The sequence below is a fragment of the Myiozetetes cayanensis genome, unplaced genomic scaffold (assembly GCF_022539395.1).
Source record: "Myiozetetes cayanensis isolate MyiCay16 unplaced genomic scaffold, myiCay2020 scf26, whole genome shotgun sequence".
In the NCBI taxonomy this organism is placed as follows: domain Eukaryota; kingdom Metazoa; phylum Chordata; class Aves; order Passeriformes; family Tyrannidae; genus Myiozetetes; species Myiozetetes cayanensis.
Window position 1 is genome coordinate 3453536 of NW_026087477.1, and position 20280 is coordinate 3473815.

Consider the following 20280-nt stretch of genomic DNA (forward strand, 5'->3'; position numbering starts at 1 on the left):
GCCTGACACATTCATTCTTTAAGGATGACCTAATTTAAAAACATTTTTATAAAAACACATCATAATGAAAATGCATGTATTTTAAAGAGAGACCCATAGCGCTCCAGTGCTGGAGGCAGCTGCGTGTCAGCAATGGGACTGCTCCATACCCATTGCCCCCCTCTTCCCATGTTCAGCTCACCATCCCCATTTATTTTCCTTTACCACAGAAAGTGTCTCCCTAGCCCTCCCCACACCCTAAAGCATCAGCTGAAGCTGCAGGAATGACAAAGGCCAGAGCAACACCTTGCCCAAGCCAGGTATGAAGCAGGTGGGGGGCAAACAGCCCTCACACCCAGGACTGCAGCATCAGGCACTGCCAGAAAAGAGCCTGCCCAGGCACTCATTGCTTGCACCAGCTGCTGGTGGGCAGGACTGCTCTTAAAGGTAACCAGTGGAACAAAGAAAAGCTCTGGATTGCTTTAATCCTTTCCAAAAAAGTATAGCTAGCCTAGCAGTTGTCCTCCTCTCTCTGTGCCTGTGAGGATTTGTACTCAGAAGGGACTGGATAATTTGACAGGGACAACACACACTCAGCACAGGCAAAGTCAGACTTCCCGAGGAGTTTGCTCTTCGCTCAGTGTGCTTTGCCAGCCCAATAAATCCATCCCCGCGTGCCACCCTTCCCTCCCTCCCCTTCCTCCATGTGGAGGGCTGGGACAGCAGCCTTGGAGCATGACTCAGATGCACAGGGGTTGAGGACATCCCCTTCCCAGAGGCAGGGCACTGGCATCACCAGGTACCGCCAAGCACAGCAGCACTATGGGCATGGGGAGCTGGGTGCTGCGGCACTGTGGGAGTGGGAACAGGCAGGGCTGCCCCGCTGGTACCTGTGGCAGTCGGAGGCACCAGAGCCATGGAGCCAACAGTTAATACAGAGCCAGAGTCCTCATCCCTGAGCCAGGAGCAGAGCATGGCAAGGGGCATGTCTGCAGTCTGGCGTGCACGGGCCGTGTGCGGCTCACGGGGCACCGCGGTAGCTGTAGTGATTGTGGTCAGGATCGCTCAAGGTGAGCGGCAGGCTGGGCTTGCGCTCTGGGTCCTTCTCCTCACACTGCCTTGGGGGACGGTGCTTGAAGAAGTCAGAGACATAGTGGACCTGAAAAAGACCAACAGGAAGATTTGGGGACCCCTCCGTCAGGCTGAGCAGGAACCTGGCCAAGCAGCAGGTTGCACAGGGGACACTCACGATGAGGACGGCAATGAGAGCCCCTTGGAGCAGCCCCACCAGCACGTCGCTCCAGTGGTGCTTGTAGTCAGACACCCTGGTGTAGCCCACATAGATGGCGAAGGTGATGAGGAAGAACTGGATGGTGGGACGCAGCAGCCGGGCCCACTTTCCCACCAGCCGGGCTTGCACGTAGAGCTGGGCAGCAAAGAGGGGAGCAATCACCCAGATCAGGGGGCACCAACTAGCCTGATGATGGGGTGCTTGGGGCATGGGATCTGTGGGGGCTGGCTGCCTTCCGGTGGCAAGGCACTTACCGCCAAGAACATCATGCAGTACATCCCAAAGGAGGAGTGTCCCGAGTAGAAGGACAATCTGTGGGGCAAAAGGAATGGGTCAGATCACGACAACAAGCCCTTAGCCAGCCCCCACAAGCCCTCTAGCCACTCCACAGGCTCTGCCCTGCAGCAGGAGAGCATCAATACCCATCTGGGGCTGCCACTGGAAGCCCAGCACTGCTTGGCAGAGGGAGGAGACATGTCCTGTGGCCTGACAGCTCACCTGGACTCGGTGATGTTCCTGCTGTCTCCCTGGCAGACATTCTCCAGCTGCACATAGATGGAGCAGTTCACCTTGGACCAGTCAGGATTGCAGACAGCCAGGAAGTTTGGCCGGAGACGGCCGATCATGTATTTGGCCAGATCAGTCAGGGACTGGCTGATGGCCCCCCCAAAGAGAAAGGTCCCCACCACCTTGTAGAGGGCAGCCAGGTAGTTGTTGAACTCTGACTTGGAGTAGAGGCGCTCAGTGTAGACCAGGTAAGCCTCCCCCAATGAGATCTGCAGAGACCAGGAGGCAAGGGGTGAGGTTTGAGCACTACTGAGTATCTCCTCAGAACCAGGGCTGCAGGACGCTCTGGCTCTTGGCTCTGTGGCAGAGGAGTCCCTGGCACCTGCCTGCCACAGGAGCTCATAGACCCTCTCCCTGTCCCTGCAGGGAACCAGCTCCACAGGATGTGGGTCTCGCTACCCCAATGGGAGCTCCTGACCCCCAGCAGGAGCTCCTGACTCCCATCAGAGCAGCACTTAAGCTGAGGGTCCTGTTGCCCTGCCAGGGCTCTGGAGGTGGTTGTGCTGGGCCCCAACTTCCACATACAATGTCAGGATGTCCCTGTCCTGGAGAGAAGGGGGTGGTACATCCTTACAATGACAACAGTGCAGGTGATCGTGACCCCAGCCATGAGACCGTGGGTGATGGTGTCTGCCTTGTAGGGGTAGCGGATGGAGTCATCACTGCAGTAGAAGCCTCGCTTGTACGGGGAGTTCACCAGTGTCAGGATGACGAAGGGCAGAGATGCTGCAAGGCAGAGAGAGGTAAGGACTGGGGACACCAGCCAGCAGGCTCCACACCGGCATGCAGCACTGTGCAGTCTCCCCATCTGTGATCCCCGGGGCTCTGCTCCCTGATGCTGGGGAGGAATCCCCTCCGGGGATGAAGTCCTGAGCCACCTGTACCCTGAGCAGGAGGACTTGAACCCACCAACGTACTGGTCCCACCACCGATATGGCCCTATCAAGAGCTTGTAGATGCCTGCAGCGCCCAGATACCACATGAGACGGCCACAACTGGGCACCTGCAGAGCCCCCTCGGCTGTCCCACTCCTCCCCAGGCACAACTATGGCAAGGCTTGATCTTGTGCCTTTTCCTCAGAGTCTTTCAGCCTAGGAAGACAGACCTCATTAAAATTAATGAGCACAGGCATCTTGCAAAACTGTTTTACAGCAGTAAAGGGCCCCTAGATGGTCCTAGCAGAATCCTCACAGCAGCTCCAGGAGAGCTGGTGCTTGAGCAATGCTGATGGGTGATCCAGCCCAAGCACAGTGGGACTCCAAAGTGCTTGGCTTGTCCCTCTCACCTTCCCACTGCCCTTGCTCTTACCAGCCTCTTCACTCCCCTGCCTCCCCGAGGCTCTTGAGAGATGCTGTGCTGGCTTTGTCAGTTTGGGAAAGGAGGCTTTTCCACCCAGTGTGCTGCAACCCTGGCCATTGGCAGCTAAGAGCTCACCCGGGAAGGAACCATCCCCAGAGATCCAGAGGAATTTGCAGGTCTCTGCCCCACGCAGTAGCTGTGCCAGCCCCTCGCTGGAAGGGGCTCTGCCCCACCCCTGCCCAGAAACAGTCAAGGATGGGTCGGGCGCCTCCACCCTGGGGGTCCCAGGGCGCTCCCCCCGGGAAGCAGCCCCCCCGGCCCCGCAGGCCACCTTAGGCCAGTCTCCTCTCCCTGTTCCGCCTTTCCCGGCGGTTTCCGCCTCCCCTTGTTCCTCCGTCTCCCGGGAACCCGCACCTTTGTCCCCGCCCGCCCCTGCCTCCTCGCTCCCGCCCTGGGGGTCCCGCCGCCTCCTGCGCTCACAGAGAGAGCGGGGAGCAGGGCGATAAAGCACCAGGGAGCTGCCCCGCCGCCCCGCCGGGAACCAGCGCCGGTCCCTCCCGGCCCCTCCGCCACCTCCGCCCCGCACACCTCCGACGTCCATTTTCAGCTCAAATTAGACACCAATTTTCTTTCTGGAAAATTTCATCCTCCAAAAAAACTCCCCCAAAAATATAAAGCACCGGCCCGCAGTAGGGAAACGCGCCTCGAGCAGCACGGGGACTCGGGCCCCCCCGCGCCGGGGCCCGCAACCCGGGAAGCTCCGGGCCTTTATTTTTAGTTCGTATTAATTCAGTGATTCCCTGCAGTTTCAGAAACGAGCATTTGCCCGCACCGAGCGGTGGGGGACGTCCTGAAAGAGGCCCCCTGAACCCATCCGTCCGAGGCTGCGGAGCCCCGGCTTCGCTCCGTCCGCCCGTGGAGCGCCGGGCTCGGCGGCGGGCAGGCGGCCAGGGCGGCGGCGGCGGAGGAAGCGTCCCGGTGCCGCCCGAGCGGCGGGACTCTGCTGCTGCCTCCCGGCCTGGGACAGACCGTAGTCCCCGGGGGGGCGCTCGGCCAACGGGGTCGCCCCCGGGAACCGGGACTCCCGACGGAGCCCGGTAGCGCTGGGGCAGGGACCGGCTTTCGCCTGGCCCCGCCGCGCCCGCCCGCACCGCCTGTGGTTTCTGGAGGAGGCCCGGAGCCTCGGGACAGTGACCGGGCAGGTGCCTCCCGCCCTGCCCCCGGACCGGCGGCACCGGCCGCGGGCCAGAGCGGGCGGAGGTGCGGCGGGACCCTGGACCCCCTGTACCTTCCGCGGATCTGACCCCAGCCCGCGGCGCGACCCCACCGAAGGCACGGGCGGGACGCGGTGACGCTTCGGAGTCGCCCACGGCGGGGGTACTGGTACCGAGCCCTCACCGACCGCCAGGCAGAGTACGTCGAGCGCCACGAAGACCTTCCTGCGCTCCATCCCGCAGCCGGTGAGGCCCCGCGGCCCGACCCCGTGGCTCACATGGCCCGGAACGACGCGGGCCCGGCCGGGAGGTAAAGTCCGGGCTGGCGAGGCGGGGCGGCAGCCGGCGCCTCCGCCCGGGGCCGGGGCGGGGCGGGGCGGGAGCGCCGGGGCCGGGACCGGGGCAGGTGTGGAGCGCGGACTCAGACTCTCCTCGCCCCCCTCCGCTTCCTCGGGCTCTGCTCCGGCGTCCTCGGCTCCGGCCGTCTCGAGTCCCCCGGTGCCCGCCCCGCCTGCCTGGTCTCCCCGCTTTGGCTCGGCCGTCTCCCGTCGCTGCGTCAAGGGAAAAGGGGAGAAGGAAGAGGCCGATGTGGGAGCCGCCTGTGCCCCACCCACCTCGGGCCTATGACCTGAGGGGGAAAAAAAATGGGGAAAAAAGGAAAATCCAAGAATGGAAGAACGTGGCCCCAGAAACGTTCTGGTTGCACCGGCAGGGGCAGGGGGGGGGCTTTGTGCAGAGCAGATGTGGGGCTGGCTCGGTGTCAAGAGGAGTTGTTGAGGGGAAGGAGGCGCTCCCAGGAGCCTGTGGACACAACAGGGAGGCCGGTGGGAGCACACAGGACGAGACAGGAGCTACGATTTCCCTGCTGAGATGTGGGGCTGTACTTTCTGAGCCTCAGAGGCTCTAGGAGCAGGACAGGCTTCCGATGCTGCCCTTTGGGGCTGGGGATGTGCCGAGCCGCTAGAACCCAGAGCAGGGACAGGAGTGAAGGTTGGAGCAACGGGTCCCGTAGCAATTCCCTGGTGGGAGCAGGGACAGTCACATCCTGGCTGTTTGTTCCAGGCCCGATGCCTGGTTAGGAATGGAAGGAAATGTAAATAATACAGAAACCACTCAAATGATAGCTGCAGGGCTGGATGACTGAAGTGCAGCGTGAGTGGCCTGTGGAGAATGTCAAGGCTGTCAGAGCTGGAAACACTCTGGGGTTGCCCTGGGGTTTAAGGAGAGGGGCAGAACCACAGGCCAGCTTTCCTCTGCTCCAGTCGACCCTGATGTGCCCCGGTGCAGCTCCCTCCTGCCCGTCAGTGCCATGGGGGCCCTGGCACAGCACTGGGCAACAGCCCAACCCCGCGCTCGGGGGTGTCACGGGGGCAGAAAGCGGCGACCCAGGAGGGGTGGGGGGGTCCCGGGCGCGGGGCTCTGGCTCCCTCTGCCGTCCGAGCGCTGCGGCTGCAGAGCCCGCCCGGGACTCTCTCCCGGGGCCTGGTGGGGCTGCAGAGCCCGGGGTCTCCGGCCCTGCGGCTCCCACACCCTCGGAAACATTGCTCGGGTCACGCAGGGTCGAAACCAGCATTTCATTTCGAAGGATGCAACGAGGTGACCACGATCTCACAGAGGGCTTCAAGCACACCCATCTTTCCTGCTGCACCTCGGGGCCTCAGAGGAAGTAGGACCCGCTCCTGTCCTGCTGTGCCCACCCTGGTACCTACCTCTGCAGGGGAGAGCCAGGGGGCTGCACGGCCAGAGCCCCCCAAGGCCCCGGGACAGAAGGCCAGAGCCAGGCACAAGCAGGAGAAGAGAATTTAATGAGTTTTTGATGTAACAGAGGGGCTTTGTGGTGGGGAAACACAATGCAGTTGCAGCAGGAACCCCCAGGATGCTTTTCCTGGCTGAAGTGGTGAGACATGGATGGACCCCTGCCTCCCACCACCACAGCCACAAGCTCATGGGTTCAGAGAACTTGGGGCACCTGTAAGAGCAACAAACAGCTCCCTCTACCCACAGCGCCAGGGGGCAAAACTCAGCCAGGGACGCTGGATGTCCTCCCAGGCTGGGATAGCATCCCTGGCACAGGGCACCCTGCCCTGCCTGCAGGGCAGGACAGGATCAGACAGTGGAGGCAGAGACCCCTTTTCTTTCTTCTACCATCATGACACCTGGGACTGTTGCATCTTGGTCTCCAAAAAGAAGACAGGCTTCTTACTCACTTTCAAATTAGGTTTTTAATTAAATAAATAACGGCGAGGGGTCATCAAGGCAGTGTCACTTCACAGTGTAGGGCTGGGGGGCAAGGGAGAAGAGTCCAGCATTGGGAGTGGCTCAAAGTGAATGTGCTTTGTAAGACGGAAAAGGAAAACCCCAACAAAAACCAAAACCAAACCTCCTCTCCCAGTGACTCCCCCTTCCCTGTCCCAGCCTTTTCCACCCCTCTGCCTCAAAGTTATGTGGAAAAAGCCCACACGCATGTTGAAAGACCCCATGCAAATCTGTAAACAACACTGAAAGACATAAAGAGATTTCTGCCTTCTCCAGTTCCCGTCTCCTTTCATTAGGGCTTGAAACAAACCAAAAGAAAAAATGGTTTCAGAAAAACTAAGAATGTTCTCAACTGATGGAGGAGATGCCAAGGCCTAGCCCTCCCTAGGAGGGCTATCCATACTCTCACCCTGCCTCTTCTTCTCCCTTCAGCCAAGGAGATTCCTCTCACCCCCAGAAAAGGGGAATCATAGCCTGGGCAGTTCCACTGTGGAGTGGGCACTGGGAGCAGCTGGAGGGGAGGCCTCTCCCAACCACATTTGGCCAGGTGAAGGCAGCTGCTTGTGCCTGAGGCTCAGCACCTCCCAGCAGAATGCTGGGGACCGAAGCAAACCCCTGCTAATGCACACAGAACAGATCTGGGGCTTAGGAGATGAGACAAGGTCTAATCCTGCCATCCCGTAAGGCTGCTTCATACTGCCTCTGTCCTCCGGCTGCAGGGCTGAGCACAACTTCCCAGGGTCAGGTAAAAGGAGGATGCAGGCTTGTGGGTTTAGGTACCTGCCAAATCCACTGGCAGCAGAGCCAAGTGCACAGTCACAGCCCTAAGGCCTCTACCAAAGCAAGCAAAAGCCCTCAATCCAAGCTCCCTCCCAGCTGCAGAACACAGCTGGAGGAAGGGACCATCTGCACGAGGGCCTTGCTCAGCAGGTGGGCAGAGAGCATTCTCAGCATGGCAAAAGGGGAATGAGAACACGTTGGATTTAAGCCAGTGGCAAACACCAGACCTGGAACATGTGGGAAGCAAAGCAGCTCTGGACCCCAGCACACCCATGGACAGGCCCCCATGGTTCTGCACGGCAGGCAGTACCTTGCCACCAGACGGGGCTACCTGTCACCTCCCTGAGCATGGCAGTAAAGACACGCTTTCCTCTCAGAAAACAGTCTGTTTTGTGAGGGAGGGGCAGAGATGCCCAGGGTTGGTGTGCTCCCCTGCCTGGGACTGAGCTAGCACCAATGTCCCAGGTTTTGCACTCCGGGAGCTAAGCAACCTCCTCCCTCTGCTGACAAATTGTTGAAACAAACTGGGAAGTTACAGAAATTTTCATTTGCATTTTACCCTCTTGCACTGTGAGTAGGTGAGGATCAGGTCATTCCCCCCCAGTAGCAGAAGTGGCAGCACCACAGTGCTCTGAGCCAGCATCACTCTGCAGCTCTAAAAACTCATATTTCTGATCATAGAAGTTTTCCCTGGGCCAGCACCGCATAGGAAGGTGAGAAGGACTCAAGTGCACACAATGCTGCTGTACCACACAGCATCCCTTCCCAAGACCTGATGCTTCAGCCCAAGGGTTGGACCAGACCATGACCCACCTGCAGTTGATGGAGAGTGGGTGCCAGAAACACACAGCTGCCTGAAGCTGGAAGCAGCAGTGCTTCTGCCTGTCATGATCCATAGCTGTTGGGAGAAGACTGGAGTAAGTGACTCCTACTGTAACACACTGCCTGTGGGAGAAGGGCCAAGACACTCCTTGGCTTCCCTTGGCATTGCCATGCCCGTCTCTGCAGTGAACTGCCCGGCGGCCTGGGCAGGCTGTGCTTCCTGCAGACCTCCCAAGCTCTTGGACCCCTAAACTGCATCCTCAACATGACAGAGACACAGTCCTGTCATGTTTCAAAGCACAGTTCTCAAAGCATCTCCGCTCTCAGACTGTCCCACTGGGGCCAAGGGACACTTCCCCTGTCCTGAGGCAAGGACTCTCTGAGCAGCCTGGCGTCACCTGGGGTGACACATGGTCAACAGAAGAGGGGGTGATGGACCTCCCCCCTCAGCCACCACTTTGTGTGATTGTGTCAGGATACACTGGAGCAGAAAGGTGTTTGGTTTCACTGTAGCCTTGGATCACGGAGGATGGAAAGACGGATTCTGACCAACAGCTCCAAACTGTCCCTACAGGACAGTGGAAGTTCCAGGATTTCACTCAGTCAGGTCAAAGTCCTTGCTGGGTTTGTGACAAATTTGTGACTGGAGACTCTCACTGTGACAGAGGCTCTGACTGAGCCACAGGTGCCGGGCAAGCCTGATGAGCAGTCAGGAAACTATTTACATCTCCGATGCCAATGAGACCAAAATCTGTGACCGATAAGGACACTTGCGCAGGGGCTACCACTGCCTCTGGGTCTCTGTCCAAATTCACAGGGCCAGCAATTAAAGGCAACCCCTCGTTAATGTCTGCAGGGAGAGTGAAGTCCATAGTTATCGTCTCACCGGAGCTCTGCAACGTCTCCTGCTTCTCTGACAGTCCTGCCGGCGGCAAAGCAAAGAGCTCCGGCTCGGAGTGGGGGACAGTGTGTCGTTGGCAGGACGCTGAGACACCGCCTGAGGATGTCTCCTCTGCGGGGTCAAAGGAGCAATTCGTCTCTGAGGGGGTGCTGCACTCATAGCCCTGCCCCGACTCACTGATGCTGCCCAGGCTGCAGGCTGTGCTCTCCACGCTCAGGGGCTCTGCATACACAGAAAAGGAAAGAGGACACAGCAAGGGAAAGAAAGCTACAGTGAGTCTGTAATGCACAAACACCCAGGTCAACCCCACCTAATCACAACAGTATTTGTTTGATGGCACAAATGTTTCTTTATTACAGCAACCAAGATCCCTGCCAGCATGTACCGAAGAAAGGCAAGATGCCGACAGCAGATGGGAGGCCATCAGTGTTTCTATGGAAATTAAAGGAAACCTCACAGACACATTCCAAGATAAGCCAAATCCTAAATCCTACCCGCTCATGCCAACAGCTCCTGGGAGCTGCCCACACAAAGCCTTCATCTGCAGTAGGACAGTGAGGGAATGAACCCATGTTGGGTTTCCTGTGAGTCTTCTCACAGCCAGCTCTGTCTGAAAGCAGCTTGCACCTACAGCCTGACTTCTGGGGCCTTAACCCAGTCTCTGGAGGAGCTACCTGTGTCAGTACACTGAAAGGACCTCACTCAGGTGCCCAAAGTTAGTGCATAATTCTTTTGCTTTGGGAATGACCTAGGCCACCCCTGTGAGCCCAACACAGGAACAACTGTTTTATAGTCACCCCTGGTCAATGCAGAGACAGACAAGACTCTTCTGCTCACACCAAAGCCTGCATGGGACTGGTATTTAACAGGGGGCAAGGTGAGCACACCAGCAAGGTGCAGGGAGAAGAGCAACAGCAGGATAATGGCAGCAGGAGAAAGGCAAAGGAGGGGCTGTGCCACTGAGTGTGGGAGACAAGTGATCCCCATGGCTGACATAAAAAAAGGAAGTTACCTGTGCTCTCTATTGCTATCTGATCTTGACCAAAGTGAGCATTCAGACAGCCAGTTGCAGAGGGAATTGGTGGGGAGCTCCGGGAACGACTGGTGTTTTCTACTTCAACCCCATCCAGGTCATTGTCAGTGAAATCCCTGTGGGAAAAGAGAGCGAGCCTTGCCACCACCTTCTAAGCAGAGGTGCAGGCAGGAAAAAGGGTGACTGGGATTAAAACCTATCAACAAATAAAGCAATGGGATTGTGGAGACATCACTAGAATGCATGTCCATCCCTCCTTGATCTGCAGAGTCCAGTTTAGACTCTGCCCTGAGGACGTGATGGCAGCATGGCCAAGACCAGCCCGTGATAAATCAGAACAGGCTCTCCAGTTTCCTAAAGAGCTCTGCCCCCAGTTTTTCCAAAGGGAAATAAATGGTCAAATGCCCAGGAACACCCAGTTTCATGGAATGACTGCAGTCGCTCCTTAGTGTGTCAGCAAAGTGATGAGAACATATTTTTCTACCACGGAAGAATTTAAGATTTCAGGTATTTTCCTCTCTTGCATCAGAATTTAAAAAAAAAAATCTAAGCCTTCATCTAATGTTTTTAATTGATTCAGCTTCAATATTTCATTTTGACCTTCTAAGACATTTCACTTTCAACCTTTTTGAAAGGATATATTTTGAAAAGTATCTTCTGTAATTAGCATACATTTCAAAGTGAAGAATTTGCCTCAAAGGGCGACAGCAGGAAAATTAATTCAGATTCCGAACCATCAGAAATAGTGGTTTTGAATTTAGAAAGCTCCCTTCCCAAAACCTCATCAAACTTAGTTATTTCCTTGAAATCAGCTGTGAATCCCTGACCCCAGCCTTAACTTCTGTGGATGCATTTGCCTGAAACAAAACTATTTTTAACACAAGAAAGTATACATCCAAGGAAAGAGTTCTTTATCTTCCTTCCCCACACCAACAGTGTTTGTGTTCTGAGAACATCCTGTGCGTCCCTCCATCCTCCCACCCAAGAAGCCTTCTAGAGAAGAAGGCGCAGTCTATTAAGCGGAGGTGCTTTGCAGCAGGAATCTTTGCTGGGAGGTTAATATTACTAATTTTAGTGTGAGAATATTCCACGCACGTGGCTCCAGGGTGGAGGACGTACTTCTTCCTTCCTAAACGAGTCTGCTGAGTGAAGTAGTCATAGCGCTCTGATTTTTTCCACATATAATAATACTCCACACACTCGCCCACTGACCGGGTGCGGACCTGAGGAGAAACATCCCAGTCAGAACACCATGCGTCAAGGTGTATCTCATGGAGCAGGAGCTATTTTCCCATTTAACCAGCACAGAAAATTAAGTGCATTACAGAAATTTATATTGCTACGGACACATCTATGCTGCAGAACAGAAGCACGTACTGAGATTTCCGAGGTGGCGATCTGCCAGAGAAAGAACTCCCCACAGTGCACAGCTGTTCTCACAGACCCATGTGGGCCAGACATGTACACTCGTGCAGGACTTCCCTGCACTTCCAGCAGCAGCACACTTAGCAAATAGAGCAAACCTGCATCCATTTTCGCTGGCCAGCATCAACATGCCCACAGTTAACCAGTGGTAGAACTGGACTCTCTGGTTCTGCCAACTCCCAGCACAGCAGCATGTCCCGTGGCCCAGCTCTCCCTACAACAGCATCTGCCATTCTAGAGGACCCCAGGGGACTTTACAAAACATCCACATGCTTAACTCACTCATTCACAGAAGTACTGCAAGGGCTGAGAGTTTGGAAAGAACTTTTGAGACTCCAGAAAGGGCTAATCAGTAATTAACTGACATCACTCATGCAGGTCAGTGGTGTTTGTGACTTCTCCCACCTGGAAAATAAGGCAGAGCAGGGCAGTGAACAGCCCATCACCTGCTGGCATGAGTCAACACAAAGCCTGGGATTGGAACTCGGCAATCCTGAACTCCCTGCATCAGCCGAGGCCCAAAGCACACCTCTGGTGCCAAAGCACCTGCCTCCTTCCCCTGATCTCAGCAGAAGCTACGGGGAGCAGCCTTACCTTGTTTGCTTGGATAAGGTGAAAGTTTTTCCCATGGACCCTAAAGCCATGTTCAAAATTTCTACATTCTTCCTCACTCCAGGCACAAAGCTCATCTATAGCAGAGAGAAAGAGGAATTGGAGATGTACAGAATCTAGAAAGAGTTGTGCGTTGATGTCTGGGGTAGAACCCAAATAAGGGTGGTTCTCACCTCTGATAACCTTCACGTTGAACCGTAACCTCCGTAGTGCCTCTTCTGCGTTGAAGTTGCATTTCACCAGCTCGTACAAAGCCTAAGAAACAGAAGGAAATCACTCACAGCACGTACCTTAGCAACATACCACAAACCAGCCTGCTCAAGACTCATGTTTGCCTCATAAAACTTATATTTCAGATTATTCCACTTTTTAAGGCACTGGATTAAAAACCCCGGGACTGGACAGATGCAGTTCCACCAGCAGCTCTGCAGATTACAGGTGTGCCTTTGTGTTCCTGGAGACTCACTTCCAGAATCTAACCAGGCTAACTTAGAGGAAACACAGCTGCTCTGATACAGTTGATCTGCTGGCTTTTCTAGTCTTCCCATTGGGAGGGTGACTGACTCCTCACACCGCAGCTGGGCCGTGCACCCTCACTTATCTGTGAGGCTGGAGCAGGGGATCACTAAAATTAGACCTCATTCTGACCTCTGCAGGGAATGTGGCACTGTCAGGCAAGTACCACTTGGGCCTGCATGGGCTGCAGCAGCCACTGAGCTCACCTGTTCATTGTCCTTTACCACCTCTCCTTCTGGCAGGCTGCTGCTGGACAGCTCGTCCCACTGCCGCTTCACAGCGCGGTACAGGAACTCTTCAACCTCTCTCTCAGGGAGGATGTTTGGGTCCCAAAGCAGCTGATCTTCATTCTCATAGGCTAACAGAAAAAGCACTGAAATAAGATAATCAAACAGAGAATTCTGCTGCTTTTGAGAAATGGTCTGCATGGACATGCATGGAGGAGATAGAAGAGGGAGGAAACCTTTGCTTGGTACTCCAACCCAGCACTAGAGATGACAACCATCTCTCATCTGCCTCCTGATTTTGGAGGCAGATAAGCTCTTTACATCCCCTTTAGGGCCCACGGAACAGGCTCAGCTTGCTTCCATTGCTTCAGAAGGGTTGGCTGACAAAGTTTTTGTTACCGTGTTCTCAAAGACTGTTGCTGTGGTTAATTAATCCCGGCAACTAAAGACCCCTTTAGCTTTCTTGTCCAGAAGCTCAAGAAGCTGGCACTTGTACTACGCTCATTATTGGGCACAATCTGCAAATCAAGGCACCTCTGTCTGCTCTGCAGATATCCCACCAAATAAGAAACAGATCAGCTCCAGGGAGCACTGAATGATAGTAACTCGGGCTACTTAAGGAAGATGTCAGAGAGAATAAATTTGAATACTTCCAGAAGGGTATACCTTCCCTTTGGCAACAGCTGAGACCCCCTCCTCCAAACCTGTCATGCCAACCCAGTTCTCATTGAGCTTCACCACTTCTGTACCTGTGTTCCCAGCCCTATTCAATCAGGCTCATTTAAGCCAGCTCAGATGTAGCTGTAAATTTGGCTGTCAGCACTGAGAGGTGCCAAGTCTGGAGATATAGGACTGGTGATCCAGGGCCCACCAAACGCCCCGGCCAGCAGCCCAACACCCAGCAGCCCTACAAGCAAACAAGGCACAAAGGGCAGGCTGCCTTACCTTTTTGCCTGTGCCTGTTTAAGCGGAGGATGGGAACAGTGGCCTGATACTGAGGTCCAACCATGATCTCCTGAAATACCACCACAGAGAGGCAGGTAAACTGAAATGGAAAATGTTCTGCGCAGACTGTACTTCGTGATTTAGGGACTATACCACCGTGAGGCTGATGTATTTACTGGTAGCCCCTGCCATTACTATTATTTCTAGTGAACCCTGGCTATTTTACAGAGTAATTGAGGAAATTTACTATCGACCAGATCATACTGTGGTGACCTTTGGCATTTACATAGTTTTAATGTTAAAGATCTATGGCAAGCAGCTAAGGCTGGAGATAAAGCTTTTTAACACAAAAGCTCTCCTGCAACCTTCACAGCCAGGATGATTTTGGGAGCTTGCTCCTCTCTTTAGCAAGATCGTTCCCTCTCAGTAAATCCTGCTGGGAATATTGCATAGCATTTCACCTTTATAGGGCTGTGCTGCAGATTTAATTTACCAAGGAACAACAGATTTCCCATATCTGAAGAAGAAAATTTCAAGACTGTATTAAAAACCCCTCTTGTAACCCACATCTACCACTGCCATCCACAAAATGCAAGGCACAGAGCAACAGACTGGAGAAACATTACAGTGCTTTGGTGCCGAGTTTCTTGAAACTCAAGAGTACTGTACAAGCTCCCCTTCCCAATGCGCTCAGGTCATTTACCTTCTTACACTCGTTGGATGGGATGGAATCCACCTCTGAATCCTCAGCCATAGAGGAAGCACATGGAGATGAACAGGGCTCTTTGTCTTCATCAGCAAGGAAGTTGTTTGCTTTGTGGGAGAGGAAAGGATCTGTAGTTATGAATTTTTTTTTCTGTTGCTCTATGTTCCCTCTCCTTCCCTTCATTTTTCTGTCCTAATGTTCCTTTCAGCATGGTCTGCAGTGACAACTTACCTGTATTTTAATTTTCTCACTTTAAATAAAAGAATTTGTACACTTGTCACTCGGGTGGTGATGGCCAACCTGGGGAACTCAGTCATTCTGCAGGATAGCAGAAGGAATAAATCCACTTCCTGATGAGTCTCTGTCACCTGCTTTGGCTTCCCACATATTCCAACATTTAGGAACTGCCACAATGTATCACTCCACTAGTGCTACTGAATTTATTTACTTGTAGCAATGTCAGAGGAGGTACTGATCTTTCACACTGTAATTACAGTAGGTAGCAAAACAATTTCCACTTTCTCAGTGTTCTGAGTTACAGCTAAAGACAATTCTCCCCTCATGTCGCTGCTCATCTACACTCCATCCTGGCCTAACCAATGCCCAGTAACACCACTGCCATGTAGATTTATGGACAGTCCCCAGAAGAGAAGTGGAAAATCTGTTGTCAAGAAACTGACAAAATAAAGAAAACCATTCTTGCCCTCCCCTGCAGTTCCTGAACATCACATGTAAATGAAGAGCGACTACTTAGGAACTATGACACATACAGCCAGGCTGGTTTGGGAATAAGTCTGACGCATCGTGGGACGTGACGGATGGAGTCAGATCGTCAGCTGAAGACTGTGTCTCCTCCTCTTCTTCCCCTGAAAGCAAATCCTTCGCTATTTGTTCCTTTTAACAACAACAAGAAAGTGAAAAACATTTTTAAATTAAAAAAAATATATGAGGGGGAGCGAGGCCTAGAGTAAAGCATTTCTAGCCAAGAGTGGCCACATCCACAGATCTCCTCACCCTCCCACAGCTTGTCCAAAGACAGATTCTCTCTCACACTCCCCACCACACCCAGATTATTTTCCCTAGAAGTACTTTTGCAAGTGTCATGAGTGGCTACCTATGGAAGCCAGAGCGGATGAGCAAGTGGCCCTTTCTGTAGAACTCCACTCATAGCAAATATCTCAAAGATCCTGAGAGAAAAAAAGAAAAAAGCACTTTCTACAGACTTTAGCCACAACAGGAGAAGCCATGGCTTCACCTGGGAAGATAGAAACCTTCCCTGGCTCTCCACAGATCCACAGCTATGTGCAAAGACTTGCAACCCAAGTTCCACGAAGAGTTTTTACAGAGTTCTTTTTAAAATAGATATTCTTTCTCCCATCTCTAAATGCTTTACATTCATGTTTCTGCACCTCTGGGACACCAGAACCAGGCAGGCCCTTCCCCTGGCATTGGGCAAACCAGTCTGAAAAGAGCTCCTCAAGCTCCCTGAGCTCCAGCACAACACAGTAACCTGCAGCAGACACCCAGGCAAACAGCAGCTCTCACCTTATCCAGGGTCATATCAGGGAGATTTGGAGTGATGTCATTGCTCTCACTGTCCTGCTCAGAGATGGGATCAGATGCCTCATAGCCATACAGTGCAAGCAGCTCCTCAAATGGCATTTCACTGCTCTGAGCAAGAGGAGGACAAAGCTGCATCAGGAATAGAACAACCACAAGAGCATACCACCAGCTGTATGAACACGGACGTGCAGAGGGAATCAGGGCAGCCTTGGGTAACGCTGCACGATGACCAAGGTAGGGTCTGTCAGGATCCACCAAAACCTGTTCCTCTAATGGTACAGAAAAGCCAGGAACTTTCACCCCAAAGCAGTACAGTTTAGGGCATTTTAAAAATACATTTCTCTTTTATATTAGATTTCAAGCTGGTGAAAAGGTGCCAAACTGCACATGTGTATTTAACCAGAGGAAGGGAAGGAGCAGATCCTTGTATTAGTCTTGTGTCTGGCCTGAAGAGACATTCCCTGTCACCAAGAACATGGTTTGTGTTCCACCAAGGTCTCTGTGGGACCACCCAGAGCAGCACATGCCAGCTTATCTTTGTAGCTCCTCCACTGTGAAACACTGACCACAGTCCCAGCAGCTGATGGCTCTTCAGCAAGGTGAGCCAGGACCACCTATCAGAGTGGCTACTTGGCAGAGGAAGACTCCAAAATTCACCGCTGTCATGTGTTCTCAAAACCATTCCTTCTGATCCAAATGCAAACCTGACTCACTGTTGGGTGACCTGAGCCCAGTGTGCTGCCAGCTAAGCAAGTCAGGGCTTCTCACCAAGGTCTTTGGTACCAGTACTGTAAAAGCAAACAAGCAAATCCTGCAGGTAATTTCCCTTCCCCTGCTGCCTTTACCTGAGAGGCACTGAAACTCTTTTCCAGCTCTTCTAAAGATTTCTGCTTCTCCTGAGTATCATCTTCTTCCCTTTCTTCCCGTACACCGTAGTTCTGTGAAAGGATCTCTGCCAGGTTCAGTCGATGATCAGCTGAGCCCATTGACACAACTGCAGGGATAAGAAGTTGGATACTAGCACCCCAAAGACCAAATCTTGAGATGCAACAAAGCCAGGGATGATCCCCTCTTGTGTGTGTGCAGACATGATAAACCAGAGGAAGAGATTAGTCAGACGTAGTGAGGAGGGTGGGGAACACAACTGGCAGCAGTCACTCCGTCAGCACAGAGTCTGCTTCTCTGCACATTCGAGTCCCACAACTGACTTAAAGCTGAATCTGAAGGTTTTCTGAGTATTTGTGTCTCTCCTGACTGGACTCACTAGTGTCACAACACGTGAGCACACACTGCAGCCTTTCCTTCATCCAGGGCATTTTTAGGGCAATTACCCCTTATTCAAGAATGGGCAAATGGACATCTGTAGGAGCTTTGGCATCTTTAAGCCTTTCCTTCTCTGTCAAACGGTACAACAATCAACCAACAGGCTCAGGAGGTGTGGAAGGAGGAGGGAATAGATAGGCTGATCACAGGAACTTTGTTTCCTCTGGAAACTAGACCAACAAACAGAGGCATCTTTGAACCTGAGGTACCTGCTGCACTCTGAAGGGCGGGCTCTCCAGGACATAGGCTGCGGGCTGGGTATGGGACCACCCTCGGGCTCTGCCGGCCAACTGAGGCCTTCAGGAAAAGAGAGGAACATGGTTGAGACAGCTCTTCTTAAAAATGCAACACCCCTCCATCCACTTAACCCCACCAACAAATGCAATGAATTTAAGTTCAAAGTAAAAGTTACCCAAAACCCCACAGGACAGCACCAAGAATTGTGCTGTGTAAAGAGAGCTCATCAAGTGTATTGAACAGTTATTTCCAGCCTGCTCTCCACCGGCCTACTCACGTTCCCCTTAGTCTCTGACTCCATGAGGATGTGCTTCCAGTTCATCTATTTTACCTTCAGTACTCCACTCATTACTTATCCTCTCACCAGTTTAAGACCTGACCTTCATGAGTTACATCTTCCCTTAAAAGAAAGACCTGGACTCTCAGCTGTTATTCTAAACACAAACATCATGTCTGAGCACAGCGTTTTTAGAGACTGACCCTTCAGAGAGACAGTCCGAGGCAGCCGGCCACAACATGCTGGTTTCTCCCTAACGCCTCACTGCACCCAGGCGGTCAGGGGTGTGAGCAAAGGAACAGAGCTGAGCAGGCAGTGAAGGAGACTGGTACAGGCAAGGAGGGAGAGGTTGAGCCAGGCAGACACCGCCAACAGGCACCTGCAGTGTGGCATTCAGTGCTCAGTCACAAGTTCAGGCAGCAGCATGGGCTGAGGCCTGGAAAACGACCCAGAACATCTGCTGCTCCTTGGGCTGCTGTGCACTTCGGCCCAACAACGTGCTCAAGTAACACTGGCACAATCAAATGCAGCAGCCTTAGTGCTCCATCAAAGGCCAAACTGTAGTGGATGGGTTGAGAGACCAGACAGCACCTTCATCATTCAGAACAGTGAAAGACCCTGGAAGTGAAGCCCTGCCCTCAGAGAGATCCAAAATGCTGCCACGGAGCAGCCATCTAGCTCAATGTCTTCCCAGCACCCTTATTCCATGTCACAGTCACCATGAGGGTCTCATGATGGAAATGAAGTGTGGATGTGTCACAACAACCACTACAACAGGTCAGGGATATTTGAGGACCATGGCAAGACTCGATGAAGAATGGCATCACCAGCTCTAAGTGTGGCATAACAATGTCATAAACGTTTTGGCATAAGGCACCAAGACAAACATGACGTGGCAACAGGGGAGGCAGCGGGGGGTCCGTGCCTAGCCCCCTAACCGAGGTGGTGAGAACCATCCTGGCCACCCAGACACACCGTCCCCACCACCTTTCCCAGCGCTCTGCCCCTACAACGGCCCCGACCTCCGTGCTCTCCCACTGCCCGGGCCTCTCTCGCCTCCAGGCTCCGCGAGCCCTTCCGAACAGCTTCGCACCCCCGACCCTGGCTCCAGCCACCCCACACCGCCGCTGTCGGGCACTGCTGGACCACAGTCTCGGGGTTCCTGCTCCGCCCCGGCGCCTTCCCGCCCACCTTCTCCGCCCCGCAGTCCCGCAGCCCCCGGCCCGGAGACCCCTCCGGCGCCTCTCCTCGGCCCTCTCCCGCGGGTCAGGCCGCGGGGCTCCCAGCCCGCCGCCGCTCGCCCCGACTCCCTCGCCGAGTCCCGCCCAGCAGCCCCTTCCCCTGCCCACCCCCGCCGGCGCCCCCTGCCCGGCCCCAGCGCCCCTCGGCCCCAGCCCACCCCACCCCTCGGCCCGCTGCCGCCCGGGGCCTCGGCGTCGCGAGGGACCCCGCCCCGCCCCATCACCCCGCGGCCGTAGGACCCCGGCCCCGGGCGGACACGGCTCGGGGGCCCGGAGGTCGCAGTGTCCCCGCCCGGCCGGGAGCGGCCCCGGGCCCGGCACGACCCCAGCGGCGGCTCCGCGCTCACCTCCGCCATGGCCGAGCGCGAGCGGCAGGGGGCGCGGGCCCCGGATGCGGCGGCGGCCGCTCATTGGCTGCGGAGCCTCGGGGGTGGGGCCGGGCCCAGGGGCGCCCGAGGGTCCGGGGTTGGGGTCCCGGGTTCGGGTCCCGGTGAGGCCGGGCCGGGCGGGATCTGGGGCAGGGCCGGGATTCGGGGCCGGGGCCGGGTGGGGGGCCCGCCTCGCCCCGCCGGCATCGCCCGGAGGCGCCTCCGAGGAAGGGGAGCGGCGGTGGCCGCAGCAGCGCTGTGGCCCGGGCAGCGCAGAACCCGGCCGGGGCGGGCGGGTGTAAAGGCCCAGGGAAGGTGCGCAGCTCCCCTGGGGCCTGGCCTCAGGAACACACCGGGGACCACACACGTCAGAGGAAAAACAGTACTTACAGCCCCAACCTGTGGCTTCTTCATGGATCACAAAACTTGAGTCTCCAGGAAACACCTTCAGTGATACTCGTGGGGCACTTTGTTGAGAAAAAGTCACTGCATCTCATTTAGCACTTACAGAAGAGGGAGATCAGGGTGGGAGCCCGGGATGGTTCTCACAAAGACTGGGATGTAAACACTGTCTCATAGTTCCTTGCTGTGGCTGTGTTTTGGGGACCCCAGAGATACGTTTGTGGAAGCTGCTTGATCGGTCTTTCCAGATTTGTTTAACTGATGATGACCACATGCTTCCAGAGAGCAATCCTCCA

At 54.6% G+C, this 20280-nt stretch overlaps 2 protein-coding genes across 9 annotated transcripts; both read right to left on the reverse strand.

Annotated features, from left to right (window-relative positions):
- Nucleotides 1-14: 14 nt before the first annotated feature.
- On the reverse strand, nucleotides 15-4735 carry PLPP2 (phospholipid phosphatase 2). Of its 4 annotated transcripts, none has more exons than XM_050321334.1 (6): nucleotides 4535-4735; nucleotides 2412-2563; nucleotides 1769-2046; nucleotides 1525-1582; nucleotides 1229-1405; nucleotides 15-1138 (listed from the first exon to the last, which is right to left on the reverse strand). In XM_050321334.1, exons 1-6 carry the CDS (start codon nucleotides 4584-4586, stop codon nucleotides 1001-1003), a joined length of 855 nt encoding a protein of 284 aa, XP_050177291.1. In that variant the 5' UTR covers nucleotides 4587-4735; the 3' UTR covers nucleotides 15-1000. The 4 variants fall into 4 exon arrangements, with proteins under 4 accessions (XP_050177291.1, XP_050177293.1, XP_050177289.1 ...); XM_050321336.1 differs by having other exon boundaries at nucleotides 4425-4539; XM_050321332.1 differs by lacking the exon at nucleotides 4535-4735 and having other exon boundaries at nucleotides 2412-3461.
- A 1822-nt stretch (nucleotides 4736-6557) lies between these two features.
- On the reverse strand, nucleotides 6558-19590 carry MIER2 (MIER family member 2). 5 transcript variants are annotated; one of them, XM_050321326.1, is made up of 13 exons: nucleotides 19562-19590; nucleotides 17669-17756; nucleotides 16982-17130; nucleotides 16119-16244; nucleotides 15344-15467; nucleotides 14571-14680; nucleotides 13868-13937; nucleotides 12902-13053; nucleotides 12353-12434; nucleotides 12162-12256; nucleotides 11238-11365; nucleotides 10122-10258; nucleotides 6558-9331 (listed from the first exon to the last, which is right to left on the reverse strand). In XM_050321326.1, exons 1-13 carry the CDS (start codon nucleotides 19568-19570, stop codon nucleotides 8862-8864), a joined length of 1740 nt encoding a protein of 579 aa, XP_050177283.1. In that variant the 5' UTR covers nucleotides 19571-19590; the 3' UTR covers nucleotides 6558-8861. The 5 variants fall into 5 exon arrangements, with proteins under 5 accessions (XP_050177283.1, XP_050177284.1, XP_050177282.1 ...); XM_050321327.1 differs by having other exon boundaries at nucleotides 11262-11365; nucleotides 12902-13068; XM_050321325.1 differs by having other exon boundaries at nucleotides 12902-13068.
- Nucleotides 19591-20280: the final 690 nt, after the last annotated feature.

Coding starts and splice junctions, on each gene's coding strand:
- PLPP2 (XM_050321332.1), bottom strand. CDS start 2,819: ATGTGGTATCTGGGCGCTGCAGGCATCTACAAGCTCTTGATAGGGCCA. Junction 2,047..2,411: donor TCACCTGCACTGTTGTCATT/GTAAGGATGTAC, acceptor TGGTCTCTGCAG/ATCTCATTGGGGGAGGCTTA. Junction 1,139..1,228: donor CTCTCATTGCCGTCCTCATC/GTGAGTGTCCCC, acceptor GGTCTTTTTCAG/GTCCACTATGTCTCTGACTT.
- MIER2 (XM_050321324.1), bottom strand. Junction 16,245..16,981: donor AGAGTTTCAGTGCCTCTCAG/GTAAAGGCAGCA, acceptor CCTCTTGCTCAG/AGCAGTGAAATGCCATTTGA. Junction 15,468..16,118: donor CTGATATGACCCTGGATAAG/GTGAGAGCTGCT, acceptor TGTTGTTAAAAG/GAACAAATAGCGAAGGATTT.